The sequence below is a fragment of the Agelaius phoeniceus genome, chromosome 9 (assembly GCF_051311805.1).
Source record: "Agelaius phoeniceus isolate bAgePho1 chromosome 9, bAgePho1.hap1, whole genome shotgun sequence".
NCBI lineage: Eukaryota > Metazoa > Chordata > Aves > Passeriformes > Icteridae > Agelaius > Agelaius phoeniceus.
Window position 1 is genome coordinate 16936253 of NC_135273.1, and position 14357 is coordinate 16950609.

The following is a 14357-nucleotide window of genomic DNA, read 5'->3' on the forward strand; positions in this document are numbered from 1 at the left end:
ATTAAAATGTGCTTCTAGACACAGCTTCCATTTTAGTTATGCATATTTGCATATAAACTTTGGTTCCTCTAAGGAGAAGAGGTTTGAACAGCTGAAAGTTGAGTGTGAGGAGTGTGGTAGGTCAGGTTATGGCAGCAGGAAGAAATATTTGCCTACTTGTAAATTAGTTACAATGGTTACAGGTCCTCTATTCTGAGTGCAGTTTTGGTGCTTTGAGACATTGTGAGCAAATACACAGTTGTGTATGCAGAGAAAGGGACAGAATTGTGACCATGGCTCAATTGTGCCTTCTTGTACAAGACTGGGTTACTACATTTCTTGAAACTTTGCCCTAATTTCTGTTTAGAAATAAGAACAGTGTTGGCTTAGTAAGCTATTTGGAGCCTTGGGTGTCTGGTGGCTGCAGAGCTTTTGGTTCTCTGAAGAAAGGTGGATTGACATAGAATACTGATGGCTGTGCTGATTATTCCAAAAATCAAAACCAGACTGTTGCAATGACACAGGAAAATAGTTTTTCAGTCTGCTATGAATATCATACATAAAAGAAAGCAGTAATAGTACTTCTCTGCTTACAGTATATCAACTGTTAAATATAGCACAGAGCTATAAAAAGCAGAACAAATTTTAGTGTGTCTTTTATACATGGAGGGCTGGACCTAATAAAAGCTTTATGTGTAGTGCTTGAGAAAGAACCTGATTAGTTTCTCTTGTTCTGTTCTTACTGAGTTGGTGAGGTGATTGGAGAGTGTAGAATTGAGGGATTTATCTGTGGTTTTGTACTGGTATCAGAAGTGTTCTTCTCTGATTTGTATTACTTGTTTGTGTCTTGCCAGGTCTCTGGCTAGCACTTACCTGTTTGCAAAAGTGTAGCATGGATCAGACAAAAGCTGCTTGTGGCTGGGTATTTGGGTTACATTAGAGTAGGGGTTTGGACAGTAGGGGCCATAAAGCTGCAAATGACTCGTCTGTACCACAGCTCCTGGTTCACTGCACATTTGTGCATGTGTGAGATCATGTATGCTCATGCTGCATCCAACTGACACACCAAGGTGAGGAAACTGACACTGTACAGCACAGAACCTAGGGAAAGATCACGGGTAGTACAGAATATTTCCTTGTGTCATCCAGGTATGTGCAATGTTTGTTGGACTGAATAAATCCTGTAAGGAGGGATGACTTAGGGGATTCCATGCAATGTTCATTGTGATAAACAGTGCATGAAGGGTTTATTATGTTGATACCTTGCATCATACCTTGTCTTGTGTCTATCTTGGAACTTTTCCTCGTGGTCTAATAGAAATTGATTAAATCCAAAGTATTTGCAAAGTACCCTTAAGAATTTTGTAACATTTCTTGAAAAACTTTTTCTCACTAATTATGCTTATTCTATTTGCTAGCTGAATGGTTCAAGTCTTTTATGCTGCATGGCTATAATTTTAATTTGTGTAGTAATATGGTAACTTTAAAAAAAATGGGGATTGCAGAAGTTGCAGGAGGAAAGACAGAAACAAGAGCAAATTATTTCCACCTCTCTTGCTGGTCTTATAAATAACTGGATCTATATTGAGGTCTTTGAAACTGCTGGTTTGGGGTCTTTTTGGTCTTATTTCTTTTCCCTGGTTACAGGATTTGAGGAGTGGCAAGTAAAACAGAAGGACAGACCCAAAGAGTGGGATGACTTTCACTTAGGGCAAGCTAGAGCTGTGCACAAGTAGAGCAAAGTCTTAACAGGGGAGATTTAAATAGCTTGAAAGAATGTAACCTATTGACCATGCCTGTTCTACAGAAATATCTTCCCTGTTTATAGTGACTTAGTATAGCTTCCAGAATTAAAAATAGCACATAGTTACCCATGTAAATCTTCTCCATTAGCTGTTATGAAAACATCCTGCAGTATGCAAATACTGAAGAAGCAGCTGTATACTGTATAACTCCATTATACTCTGCTGCTGCTTTTCTTTTTTTTTTTGCTAGAAAGTAGAGTTAGTCATGACCTGCTTTGCATGCATGAGGGTGAAAATGACCTCAGGATTTGGATGGGCATCTTTGCAGGGTTGTTTTGCCTTCTCCTCTGCCTAACAATGAAAAGGAGTGTTTCCACCGTCAGTCAATGTATCCTATTTTGAGAAAGGGATGTTATTTATAATTCTAGTGAACAAAATGCTGTGGCAAGTAGACATGTCTGTTGAAGTACAGTCATGGTGACCTATGAGATCTCAGAGGGAATGTCTTTTGTCAGCTTTTGTTACTGGTTATCTGCCTTCTCTTTAAGTTATATTCTGCTGGGGGCATGGGCCTGACAATCTTTTTGTTTGGATTTTTTATATGTTTTTTCATCAAACATAGGGGTTATGCCTCTCTTTTTCATGTGGCATTTTAAAGTGCTCATTGTAATTTAAAAATTAATCAGAATAACTAGTGATATGTACGAAAAAAAATCCACTGTATATTTAATGCATATTTACATAATATGAGCATCTTAATTCTATTGAAAATTTCATTAAACTGCTGGGAAATGTGGTTGGATGATGAGCTAAAGCACTTTGCATCCTGAGGAATGCTGCTGTGTAGGCATATGTCTGATACTGCTCAAAAGCTGCAGAGCATAGCTCCTCTTGGTCTGGGAATGAGGGGGAAGACTTTTATTGCATCAGAGTACGAAGGAGGAGAAATACTGCAGAGCCCAGAATGTCTCCAAGGCCAAGGAAGTAGATGGCATTACAGTGTAGCACATCATGGTTTTGGGAGGTGCCTGTTGTCAGTGAATTTTTATTTCAGACTTCATGCTTAGATCTTTGTACTGCTTAAATAGCATAATGTGTTACTATTAAAGTGAACAAAGTGCTCCAGTGGAACCTTTTGTCCTTCTCAGTGTTGTGTTATGCTAGGAAATGTGTGTTTCTTAATTTCTTGTTATTCTTTTACAGATGGCTGATCTACAGCTCTATAAACTGGATGAATTGGACTGTTTGATCCAGGGCCTCCTTTATGTTGATTCTGTTGGTTTCAATGGCCAACCAGAGTGCTATTATTTTGAAAATCCTACAGATCCTGAACAGTGCCAGAAAAAGCCTTACTGCCTTGATAATCCATATCCTATGCTGCTGGTTAACATAGGCTCAGGGGTCAGCATCCTAGCTGTGTATTCTAAGGACAATTATAAAAGAGTTACAGGATCCAGGTAAATTTACTTTTGTTTTTTTAAATTGTTTTCTTTTCTCCTTCACAACTGAACAAGTAGAATATGAGAGTGTGCTCAGTAGCTACAGCTCCAAATGTTGCATGTATTCCCATTTCTTTTAAAAGCCTAACAGTAGCAAAGCTGAAAATATCCTAGGATGCCTTCAGAGAGAGAATCTATGTCAGGGAAATCATTGATCTTTCCAACTTTAGACCTGCCTTAGTCTCTTGTTGGTGTTCTTACCTATTTCCCATCTCTCGCTGTGAATTACCAAAATATAACTGTCCCAGCAAATGAGTCTTCTCTTCCCTGAATTCTGTTTTTTGGTGCATGATACACATGAAAGTTTCTCCTGTATACTGTACATGATGTGATTATGTACCTTCTGTTGCCTTACCTAGGCCATACCCTTGCCACAACAGTAGCCATGAGCCATTTCTCTATCTGCAGTATGGATGGATACAAGTGGGAGGCATTGGATTTCTTGCAGCTCTGGGTCTTTTTCAAGCACAGAAATTTTGTATCTTTGGTAGACATGCTTCTAATCCTTTCCACTGTGGAAGGAAAAACATGACTGCAGTGTGTGGTTGACTTGTTATAGGTGATGAAATCAATACTGTCTTGTGGCTGGTGTGCATAGCTTTCTACTGTTCAAATACCGAGTATACTACAGTTCTGTGAGATGTGTTCTGAAAAACCCAATAATCCAAGAGCATGGACTAAACAGTGACCTATGTGCTTTTTTCATGAAGTGAAAAAAGTGTGGTGTCTCACTGATCCCCTTGTTTTCAGTGGCTGCAGTCTCTGTGACTGCAGTCACTGCAAATAAGCTTTGTCAGTGGCCAAGAAAGAATGAGGAAGGATGTAGAGATTACTAAGTTGAAGTTCATGTCTGTAAGACTGGAAAGTTCAAAGTAGAGCTTTAATGGGTTAGCAACATGTTATGCAGTTAAATAATCCCTGCTAATTTTATGTAGTCAGTAAATATTGTACTGAGCCTTTAGAAAATATTCAAGTGAGTGCTCCTTGCTCAGAGTTCTTTCAGGAAAAGAACAGTCAGGGCTGATGCTGGGCTTACTTTGAAAAGAAGCCAACCAGAATGCTTTCTGCCATTGGCTAGGGGGACAAGGTCTGTCTTGGCTGCCAGCCCTCATAGATTTACCTTTGTTCACTGTTCATTCTTTCCCCAGTCATTTGAGTGCTCTGCTGGTTAATTATTCTTGTGCAGAAAACTTGTTAGAGTGCTACAAATAGCAAAGTGGTATCTGAGGTGTTGGATTGGACCTTATTCTTAGCTAACCCTTTAGTATAATTCTCCTATTCAAGGATTAAAGACTCAAAGATAGTTCAGTTAAGACCACACTTGTGTTAAATAGGAACTCATTGCAGAGTGTCCATGTTCCCTCCTTGAGGGAGGGGTTGTGAGATGCAGCTGGCACCTGTGTGCAGCATATTGCACATGGCACTCTAAAGGGTTGTGGTGAAAGCTGGTTCAAGCTGCTGGGCTGAAGGGACTGTGCTTTTGCAGCCTTGGAGGAGGAACATTCCTGGGGCTGTGCTGTTTGCTCACTGGCTGCGAGACGTTTGAAGAAGCGCTGGAAATGGCTGCAAAAGGAGACAGCACCAACGTGGACAAGCTGGTGAAGGACATCTACGGAGGGGACTACGAGCGCTTTGGCCTTCAGGGCTCTGCTGTAGCCTCCAGGTGTGTGTTAACTGGGCTGTTTGGAAGCAGGCCCTTGGAAACTTCCTGTGCATGCTACACTGAGTGCATCATCCCTGGGCTATGCACTGTGTCCATGTGGAAATGTCACTCCATGGGTCATGGGGTTTGTCCTTTGATCTCTCACCTACTTCTTGCTCTTTTTTTTTAAAACAGCTGTAAGTAATGCCTCATACAGTTTGCTTCGATTTAAATTTCAGTTATTTTAGAAGTGTCCTTACTCATTGTTCTGCCTTTCTAATGAGATCCCTTTTCACATTTCAAATCTATCACAAATGAATGGTTCTCAAATCCAAACAAAGCTTGCTAAATGATAAAATTTTAAGGGCTTTGATCACTCCTGTATATCTCATTTTAAAAGACGTGATTTTCCTCACACAGCTTTGGTCATATGATGAGTAAAGAAAAGAGAGATTCCATCAGTAAAGAGGACTTGGCCAGAGCTACTTTGGTCACCATCACCAACAACATAGGTTCTATTGCTCGCATGTGTGCACTGAACGAGGTAAGTTATTTACCATGAGCTTGAAATCTTTAGAAACAACATAGTGAGATTATCAGGATGCAAAAATGCAAATTGCTGACATAGTAGATGTGTCACTGGCTTTGGTAAATATGCATAACCCTTGTGGCTTGTTATGTATACGCTTTGCAAAGTTGTGCAAAGTTGTAAGGCTGTTCAAGCTTCAAAGCTACAGAAGAGGGGAGAAAAATTGTCCATAAAGATCTCTGAGGCATTGAGTTTCAGCCCGGAGTGTTCACTTGTTCTCAAGCTGTAATACATAGATACTAACATGTTTTTAATACTAATTATTACTCTGTTACTTTGTAGTCATTTACAGGTTTTACTACAGCAAAATGGAATTTATTTTGAATACTATTTTGCTTGGATTATTTCCATAGTAGGATGGGTTGAAATTGTGTATTGTGTTAAATGTTTGGATAGATGCAAGTTCCATTGCATTGTGTCAGATAAAAAGAAAAATGCAGTTCATTTTCCTTCTGAGACTCCTATCAGATGCTTATTACATTCTTTTCATTAGGCATGATAAATAGGGATGGATTGTTCCATCCATACACTACATCTTCCAGCAGCTACAAAAAAAACCAGAAACAAACACAAACCCCACCCAAACATTCAGGCCCGAGCTTTTATTTGCAGATTTCATCCTTTACCATTATGTGGTAACTAATACCTTTCATCTGCTCTAAGCACATAATGAATTTATAGAATTTTTTAAAATATGTAGATGTTTTAGCTGCACAGCATTCTGTTGGTAGAAAAAATTGCTGCCACTTTTGTTTTTAATCAACAACACACAGAGCCAGAAAAATTGATCAAAGCAAACCCAGGGAACTCACCAAACTGCCATCTAATCACTTTATTGGGTCCCATCTAGCTTATGGCTTTATCAGAAATAGTAAATAATTAATAACTAGTGCTTTTTGTGGGTGTGAGGTTTGATTTGATTTTTAATCAACCTTTGATACTTTTCCCTCTTGGTCTTTTCAAGACAAAAGGTCCTAATACTTAGTCTCCTTACCTAATAAAAGAGAATACACTATTCTATGCAATGCTTCATTTTGTCTTTTAAATCTTTTTATGGTTGTAATTTTAAGATTGAATTATCAGATCTTCAGATGATATTCAGAGTGTCATTGCTCAATGAATTTAAGTGATGGCATATGGATAAATTTTGTGTTCACACCTCCTTTACTACCAGTTCATAATATTTAATTTTTGTGAGCATGGAACTAATTTCTAAGAAATCATCAACAGTCCCTCCATGGTATCATCTTAATTAGGAGCCCCTATCATTGTGTCTGCATAATCAAGCATCTTTCCCCCTTTCAGTTGTGTCATTTCACTCTTTAAATTTAAACTTCATCTGCCATTTTTCCCTCAGTCATGGGATATAAGTATCTTCAGCACTGCTATGCTGTTAATTTTGTATTTTCTTTTGATTTGGTATGCCATTGTTAGTTTTTTTGCTCATATTCCTCTCTGGAGGACCTGAGGACTGCCCAAGTTGCAGTGTATGCCCCTATCAAATGCCACTGGTAACCTTCCTTCATTGTGAAAAGTGGCTACAGGCTTCCTTTTTTTTTTTTCTTGACAATTTGACTCTTTCAGTCAGGATGATTCTCTTTCAGTGTTCTCTTTGCTTTCAGCTTCTTTACAGTGTTGCCTTGTGGCATGGAGTTCAAGCAGCATTGTACAGGGCTATCAAAGCATGGAGAGTTGCAGCAGGGAACCACAGAGGAGGAGACAGGCTGCTAATGAAACTAATGCTTCTGAGTCACTGTGAAAAAGTTCCTACCATCTTTGTTCTGGGGCAGGCCTCTTAAAAACTGATGTGATCCATAGAATTTGGTGGAGGAATGTCAATTGATGTGTTAAATATTCTTCATTTCACAGTGTCAAAGCAGAATTTCTCCAGCACCTGAAGTAAATGATTTTGTAGTTTCAGAGAATGAAAACTTCATTTAGTTGCTTTACATACTATTAAATAGAAAAACATGCAGTATCATTTCAAGTTAGCTAATCTTCAGATAGCTTGCTCTTGGGGGAAAAAAACCTAATGCTATCACTCTGCTAAATAATCTAGACACCTAAATTGCCTTTGGGAGACATGGCTCTTACTTACAGCAAGCCTGATGAATCAAATCCTCAAATAAGAGCTAAATAAATAGTTGAATATGATATTCTTTTGTGGAGCTGGTATGTATTAGATTAGGGTTATGGTAAAGCTCACTTTTAGGTTGACAGAATCAATTTATGCCCTGAAGCATGACTTCTGATAAGTTTTTCCCAATGATTGCAGCTTTAATATTGTGTTGAAAATGACTTGCATATGTGCAGGAAAAATGAGGCTGGGGAATAAATGAAATATTCTGTCTGCAAAACTTCAAAGCAGAATTGCTTGCACAAAGTTGGCAATGGGGTAGAAAAATTCCATAGTCTGGAACCATTTGGCCACAGACCCTTTGAAATGGCCTGTCCTAGGCACAGCAGAGCTGCATAAAGGAAACTGATCTCCTGGTTTATGCTTTCCTTACTCACAGAACATGTAAATTTGCATCTGAACAAGCTGCCTTGCAAAAATATGTGCAGGTTTTTTATTGTGTTATTGATATAGATTTCCCTATTCAATTATATTGGTAAATAATGTGAATATGCTATAATAAAGTTATACTATAGCTTTCTGCTGCAGGGTAGTTGAACAATTTGACAAGACCCCACAGAGTGAAAGAGTGCGTGTCTTTTCCAGGTTGCTGTAATTTGATTAGCTTAAATTAGCATGTCACCACCATCTCTTCAGCAGTTTAAGATTTCTGTCTTTCAGCTTTGAAAGTTTCAGCAGTGGACAATTGAAAGTTAAATTGACAGGACTCCCTTAAGAGTAGCATTTCAGCTTCTGAAAAATGCTAAACTTGTTTTTAGTTCAGATCAGAAATTTAGGAAAGTTTATATTATTTATACAGTTTTTCACCTTGTCAACTCAAGGAATGTTTGAAACAAAATTGAAATTTTCATGTTGGTCTACACTGTTATTCTAGTAGATATGACTAGTACTTTTAGATTCAAAGTTTGCAGTAATTTTTATACTCTGTGTTAGGCATTGCTTCTGCTAACAGTAGCTTTGTTTTTATATTCAGAAAAAATCATATGCATGTGAAATTGAAATGTAGATTCTAATGAGTTTTATGCTATGGCATCACAGGAAATTAATCAGTTGTGTATTTGTCCCTCCTTTGTCTGAAGTTGCTTCAGAGACAAAACTGCTTTAGCCAGAGGTGCAGGGTGCTCTTGACCACGTTCCATAGCAGCAGTTTGAAATTGAAGAAGTTCTTTTTTTCATTCATAAATTCCTGAGTATCAATGCATGCTGAAGTGGCTGCAGAGTCTGAGGAGATGGATGACTGCAGGGGAATGGTTTCAGTAAAGTTGGTGTTGCTGTGTTTGGTTTGAGGGCAGTCAGGGCTGGCCCTCGCTCAGGCAGCGCACACCAGTGAAGGAGCTCTGCTGTCTGGGGATGGGCTCTGCAGCACAGGCCACTCCAGTGAGGGTGTCCCCTGGGCTGTGACACAGGCCACTCCAGTGAGGGTGTCCCCTGGGCTGTGACACAGGCCACTCCAGTGAGGATGTCCCCTGGGCTGTGACACAGGCCACTCCAGTGAGGATGTCCCCTGGGCTGTGCAGCACAGGCCACTCCAGTGAGGGTGTCCCCTGGGCTGTGACACAGGCCACTCCAGTGAGGGTGTCCCCTGGGCTGTGACACAGGCCACTCCAGTGAGGATGTCCCTGGGCTGTGACACAGGCCACTCCAGTGAGGGTGTCCCCAGGGCTGTGACACAGGCCACTCCAGTGAGGGTGTCCCCTGGGCTGTGACACAGGCCACTCCAGTGAGGGTGTCCCCTGGGCTGTGACACAGGCCACTCCAGTGAGGATGTCCCCTGGGCTGTGACACAGGCCACTCCAGTGAGGGTGTCCCCTGGGCTGTGACACAGGCCACTCCAGTGAGGGTGTCCCCTGGGCAGTGCAGCACAGGCCACTCCAGTGAGGGTGTCCCCTGGGCAGTGCAGCACAGGCCACTTCAGTGAGGGTGTCCCCTGGGCAGTGCAGCACAGGCCACTCCAGTGAGGGTGTCCCCTGGGCAGTGCAGCACAGGCCACTCCAGTGAGGCTGTCCCCTGGGCTGTGCAGCACAGGCCACTCCAGTGAGGATGTCCCCAGGGCTGTGACACAGGCCACTCCAGTGAGGGTGTCCCCAGGGCTGTGACACAGGCCACTCCAGTGAGGGTGTCCCCTGGGCTGTGCAGCACAGGCCACTCCAGTGAGGGTGTCCCCTGGGCTGTGCAGCACAGGCCACTCCAGTGAGGGTGTCCCCTGGGCTGTGACACAGGCCACTCCAGTGAGGATGTCCCCTGGGCTGTGACACAGGCCACTCCAGTGAGGGTGTCCCCTGGGCTGTGCAGCACAGGCCACTCCAGTGAGGGTGTCCCCTGGGCTGTGCAGCACAGGCCACTCCAGTGAGGGTGTCCCCTGGGCTGTGCAGCACAGGCCACTCCAGTGAGGGTGTCCCCTGGGCTGTGACACAGGCCACTCCAGTGAGGATGTCCCCTGGGCTGTGACACAGGCCACTCCAGTGAGGGTGTCCCCTGGGCTGTGCAGCACAGGCCACTCCAGTGAGGATGTCCCTGGGCTGTGACACAGGCACAGTCCTGGGCATGGCCCGGCTGTGGCTGCAGCACAGGAATTGCTGCAGAGCCAGTGCTGGGCTTTCCAGAGCTGGATCAATGCAGAGGGGTAACCAACCCTTGCTAATTCTAGTCCCTGTGCAGCCTTTCTGGCAACCTTCTGCAGAAGACTCTTGAAGATACATTCCTAGGGCTCTTCAGGACTCCTGTAAAAGCTTTTATCTCCAGGATGTGGTCTCCCACTGAATATTCTAGACCAATTCTAGTGTCTGGTGAACATCATCTGGTACTCCAATGCAAAATGCAAGTGAAATCTTGTGCATAAGAGGCAGAACTGGGCTTGGTAAGATAGGGGCATTGTTTGGACACCACACAGAACCACTGCTCTCTGCAGTGGTGTACATACAAGTAAGGACAGTCTGTGGCTTTCTCATTGGCAGCCTAGTGTTGATGGTTCAAAAAATCTTAATTTCCTGTGAAAACTGAGTTCAAATGAGCTTTGAAACAAAGGAATGCCATACATATCAAGTATTATTATGTTGTCCCCATTTCACTTGCTTTTTGAAAATGGAGTCGCACTCCTGATAATAGATAATGAAAGATGCTCCTTCTCATCTCTAATGTAATCCTTCTCAGATACCCTTCAGAGGTTCTCCATCTGGATTTAATAATCATAGTGATCTCTGGAAAGTTGCTTTATTTAACATGTAACGGGAGAAAGATGTCTTCAGTGCAGCCATATAGAATTAAAAAAACCAAACACCACCACCAAAACACTCATAATCTGAGTCATGTTGGGAAGCTTGTGACATTTATTCGATATTTTAAACAAATATTGATCATCTATGATAATAGCCTCTCACTTTCTTTTGAATAAAACTCTGCACCTCACTGCTCTTCCAATGTCTCTTACTTAGTGGTCAGTAACTGCAATATTTTTTGACTTTTCAATTTGAAGTATTTAAATGTAACCTAAAATTCCCATTTAACTTTGTAGTAGAGGCAGAAGTACATGTTAAAAGAGGCAAATAATGTAGCTGAATATAATTTTTCTGGTATGTTTTTCAAATTCAATTTTACAGAATATCGACAAGGTGGTGTTTGTTGGCAACTTTCTCAGAATTAATATGATTTCTATGAAGGTGCTAGCATATGCTATGGATTATTGGTCCAAGGGACAGCTAAAAGCTCTCTTTTTGGAACATGAGGTAAGGAAATATGTGTTGAACTTCCATTTGTAAGTACGAAATTCTTGTAGTTCTTTTTTTGGTGAACTTGAAAGGGGAGAGATGCCATTGCTTTGAATTGAATGCACAAGCCAAGTTCTGCATAAATGTTATTTAGCTTATTAATTCATTTGAAAATACTACTTGTTACCTCCTTGGTTTGATCACTGATCTTGTGATATGTGTTGTTAAACGTTGTCCATTTCTTGTATTTGCTTTCTGACCCTGAAAGCAACAATGTTCCTTTGTGTGGGCTGGTATAAGAGAACCTCAAGTACAATTCATTTTTGTAAGCATAATTTTGAGGTGACTACCAGATGGACAGACAGGTCCATGATGGAAACTGCCCTGCCTCAGTACAGCAGGTGTACTGTATCAGTATTATGGTGTTGTAATTTATTTTTTAATATAATTTTGGAGAACTTTTCCCAGTATCAAGCCCTTTCTTCTGCCTAAGGATGATCTTATTAAATTATATTTTAGATAGAGCAAATATTTGGCAGGGCTGACATTCTTTTAGTTGCCTTAACAGGCAGCTTGAAAGTTTTCAGGCTGAAAATTTTGTGTTCGTGTTATGTCTTATTTTGGAATTTGATTGGTTTTGATTTTCTTTTGCCTTTGTTCAAAGGGTTATTTTGGAGCTGTTGGGGCTCTTCTAGAAATGCTTAAAATGACAGATGATCAGTGATGAAGCTGTCTGAAGAGATTCCTACTGCAGATGCTGCTGGGTAAGAGTGAAAGCCACTACAAGGATGGAAATGAAGCCATTATGGTAGTTCTACCTGCTGGATTTGTAAATAATTTAAAATCCTTTTAGCTGATCTTTAATTTCTGGGTTTCGACCTTATATTTCAGAATTCATACAGGGAATTTCAAGATTTTTTTCTGTACACTGTATTTTATAGGGGAAAAAATGTGCAAAGTGGCCAAACATACAGATTTTATGGATTTATTTTAAAAAATGGATACTGTTTAATGTAGGACCTGTGATATGAGGCATCTGCTTTTCTTCTGGGGTTTACTGATTAGTGTGGTAATTTTAACTTCATTTAGTAATCACTCTAGGAGATTTTTTATCTTATTTTCATGACGTTTCATGATTTGTTCTTGGTTTCAAATGAAACTACAAAGCTGATGCATTTTACTGTGAAAACTAGTCATTGATTTTTTTTGCCTTTCCTTTCCTCATTAGATGAGATACTTTAACCACTCTCTACCAACTCCACCCCCCAAAAAAATTTGCAAATCATTTTGTGGCTAAATGCATTTCTTCAAAGGACTGTGAGGAAGCTTCATAATAGCAGGGGGTTAAAGATTGTAATTATTCAGTGGTCATGAATTGCAACAGGAAGAGACTGCCAACTGGTTTTGCAGGGCTGATTCATCTTTATAATAAAAAATTTTAAAGAAGATGTGACCTAAAATCTTAATTATTGAATTGACACTAAAATGAAAATCTGTTTCTGATGAAAAACCTCTGATCAACATGAAGAGTTCTGTAGTAAAGATATTATTCACACTTGGTATTAGATGGTAAAGGGAGATTGTCTTCAGTTATTTTTCTGTAGTCTACAAATTTTAACTTGTTCTTAATTGAAAACAACTGATAACAGCATTATTAAAAGCCCAGTTACTAAAATTAGAAAAATACTGACTAGAGTATTTTCTGCTTTTAAACTAGTCTTAACTTCCTCTCCAGGACACTAAAATTTGGGTGTTTATTCCAGTACGGTATTTTCTACCTTTTTGGATTTGTAGACCTCTCTAGATCTTTTTTTCCCAAGTTGAATTGAGCTCCCTTTGAAATCCATGTACTTAGGCTGCTGCAGAGCATGTATAAACTTGGTTTCCTTAGACACCATGAGGGCTCACAAATGAGAGGCTGAAAAACAATTCATAAATTATTTTGTCTTGCAGGACTGTATGTGATGTCACATAAAGTCAATGACTCATCAGAGGGACAGTATAGAATTCAGTATATTTTTGGAAGGGGGTGGATTTCACTTTTTTAAGTCATTGACTTACATATCTCCCAAATGTTGAAAGATGGTAATATTAACTGAAGTGTTAACTTGTGTGATGGAAATAAAGACCACTACTGTTTTGACAGTTTTAATGTATCTGTGGAATTCATTTCTTGAAAGCAATGATGTGACATACATAACACTTTTTTTTGTGACATACATGGCTACTTATTTATATGATAATCATTTGGTTCTGGACATGTTTTTACTCTTCATAACAAGGCTTTAGTCTTCGAAGCCTTTTGTCTGCTTGAAATTGACTTTAAAGGGCTGTAAACAAAAATATGAGATAATATTAGCATGTTGAAGTTGGTATTTTCTGTAATATTGAGCTTGAGATAAGTGCAGATGGTTCTGCTCAGTGCCTCTATTTTTTTAATAAAGAAAAGAAAACTTTGATTAAGGTTATTGGCTAAGTTTTGCCTTCAAATAAAGATTCACTTGTACACTGTTTTGATTTTTTAAGGAAAACTTCCGAATGTTAAGAGGTAACTGTTCTTCTTATGGTAACCAGTAGAGGGAAGCACGACATCAGCCATGTGACTGCTGGTTTCAGAGAAAGATCCTGTCCTTCTCTCCTTTGTCTGCTTTTGAAGGGAATTTGACATGGGAATGTCTGTCACTTAGGTGTTCTTGCATTCTTCACATTGGGAATTGTGAAGGAAGACTATAATGTGAAGTCAACAAATATGAAAAACCTGCTGTTCTTTTAAGATTAAAATCCTCTCCTTCTCCAAAAAAACCCCCCAAAAACAAAAAAACCCACACACATTGAAAAAAAAAACCCTAGCAAGCCATTCAGAGAAATATGTAAGGGCTTTAAATGCACAAATTGAGGCTGTGTGGTTAAAGAAGAAAAGAACAATCATGGTAGCCCTGAAGTTAGCCCTGAGACTCTAGGGACTGTCAGGTAAGTTGATCACAGTTCTAAGAGAAACACAAAATAAAACTTTACCTTAAAAATGCTGATTTGAAATTTAAAGTGTTTAATAGGTGAATTTC

At 40.0% G+C, this 14357-nt stretch overlaps 2 protein-coding genes across 6 annotated transcripts in view; both read left to right on the forward strand.

Annotated features, from left to right (window-relative positions):
- The window catches only part of PANK1 (pantothenate kinase 1), a 36777-nt gene extending 23334 nt beyond the window's left edge, over positions 1-13443 (forward strand). For all 5 annotated transcript variants that reach the window (XM_077183089.1, XM_077183088.1, XM_077183086.1 and 2 more), the window contains 5 exons: positions 2928-3181; positions 4710-4886; positions 5286-5409; positions 11188-11313; positions 11960-13443. In XM_077183089.1, coding sequence (XP_077039204.1) covers positions 2928-3181; positions 4710-4886; positions 5286-5409; positions 11188-11313; positions 11960-12019 — 741 coding nt within the window. In that variant the 3' untranslated portion in view covers positions 12020-13443. The remainder of the gene's footprint in view (positions 1-2927; positions 3182-4709; positions 4887-5285; positions 5410-11187; positions 11314-11959) is intronic.
- The window catches only part of SLC16A12 (solute carrier family 16 member 12), a 39741-nt gene continuing 37344 nt past the window's right edge, over positions 11961-14357 (forward strand). Inside the window, exon 1 of the mRNA XM_077183084.1 lies at positions 11961-12059. The gene's annotated coding sequence lies outside the window, so the exon portion shown is untranslated. The remainder of the gene's footprint in view (positions 12060-14357) is intronic.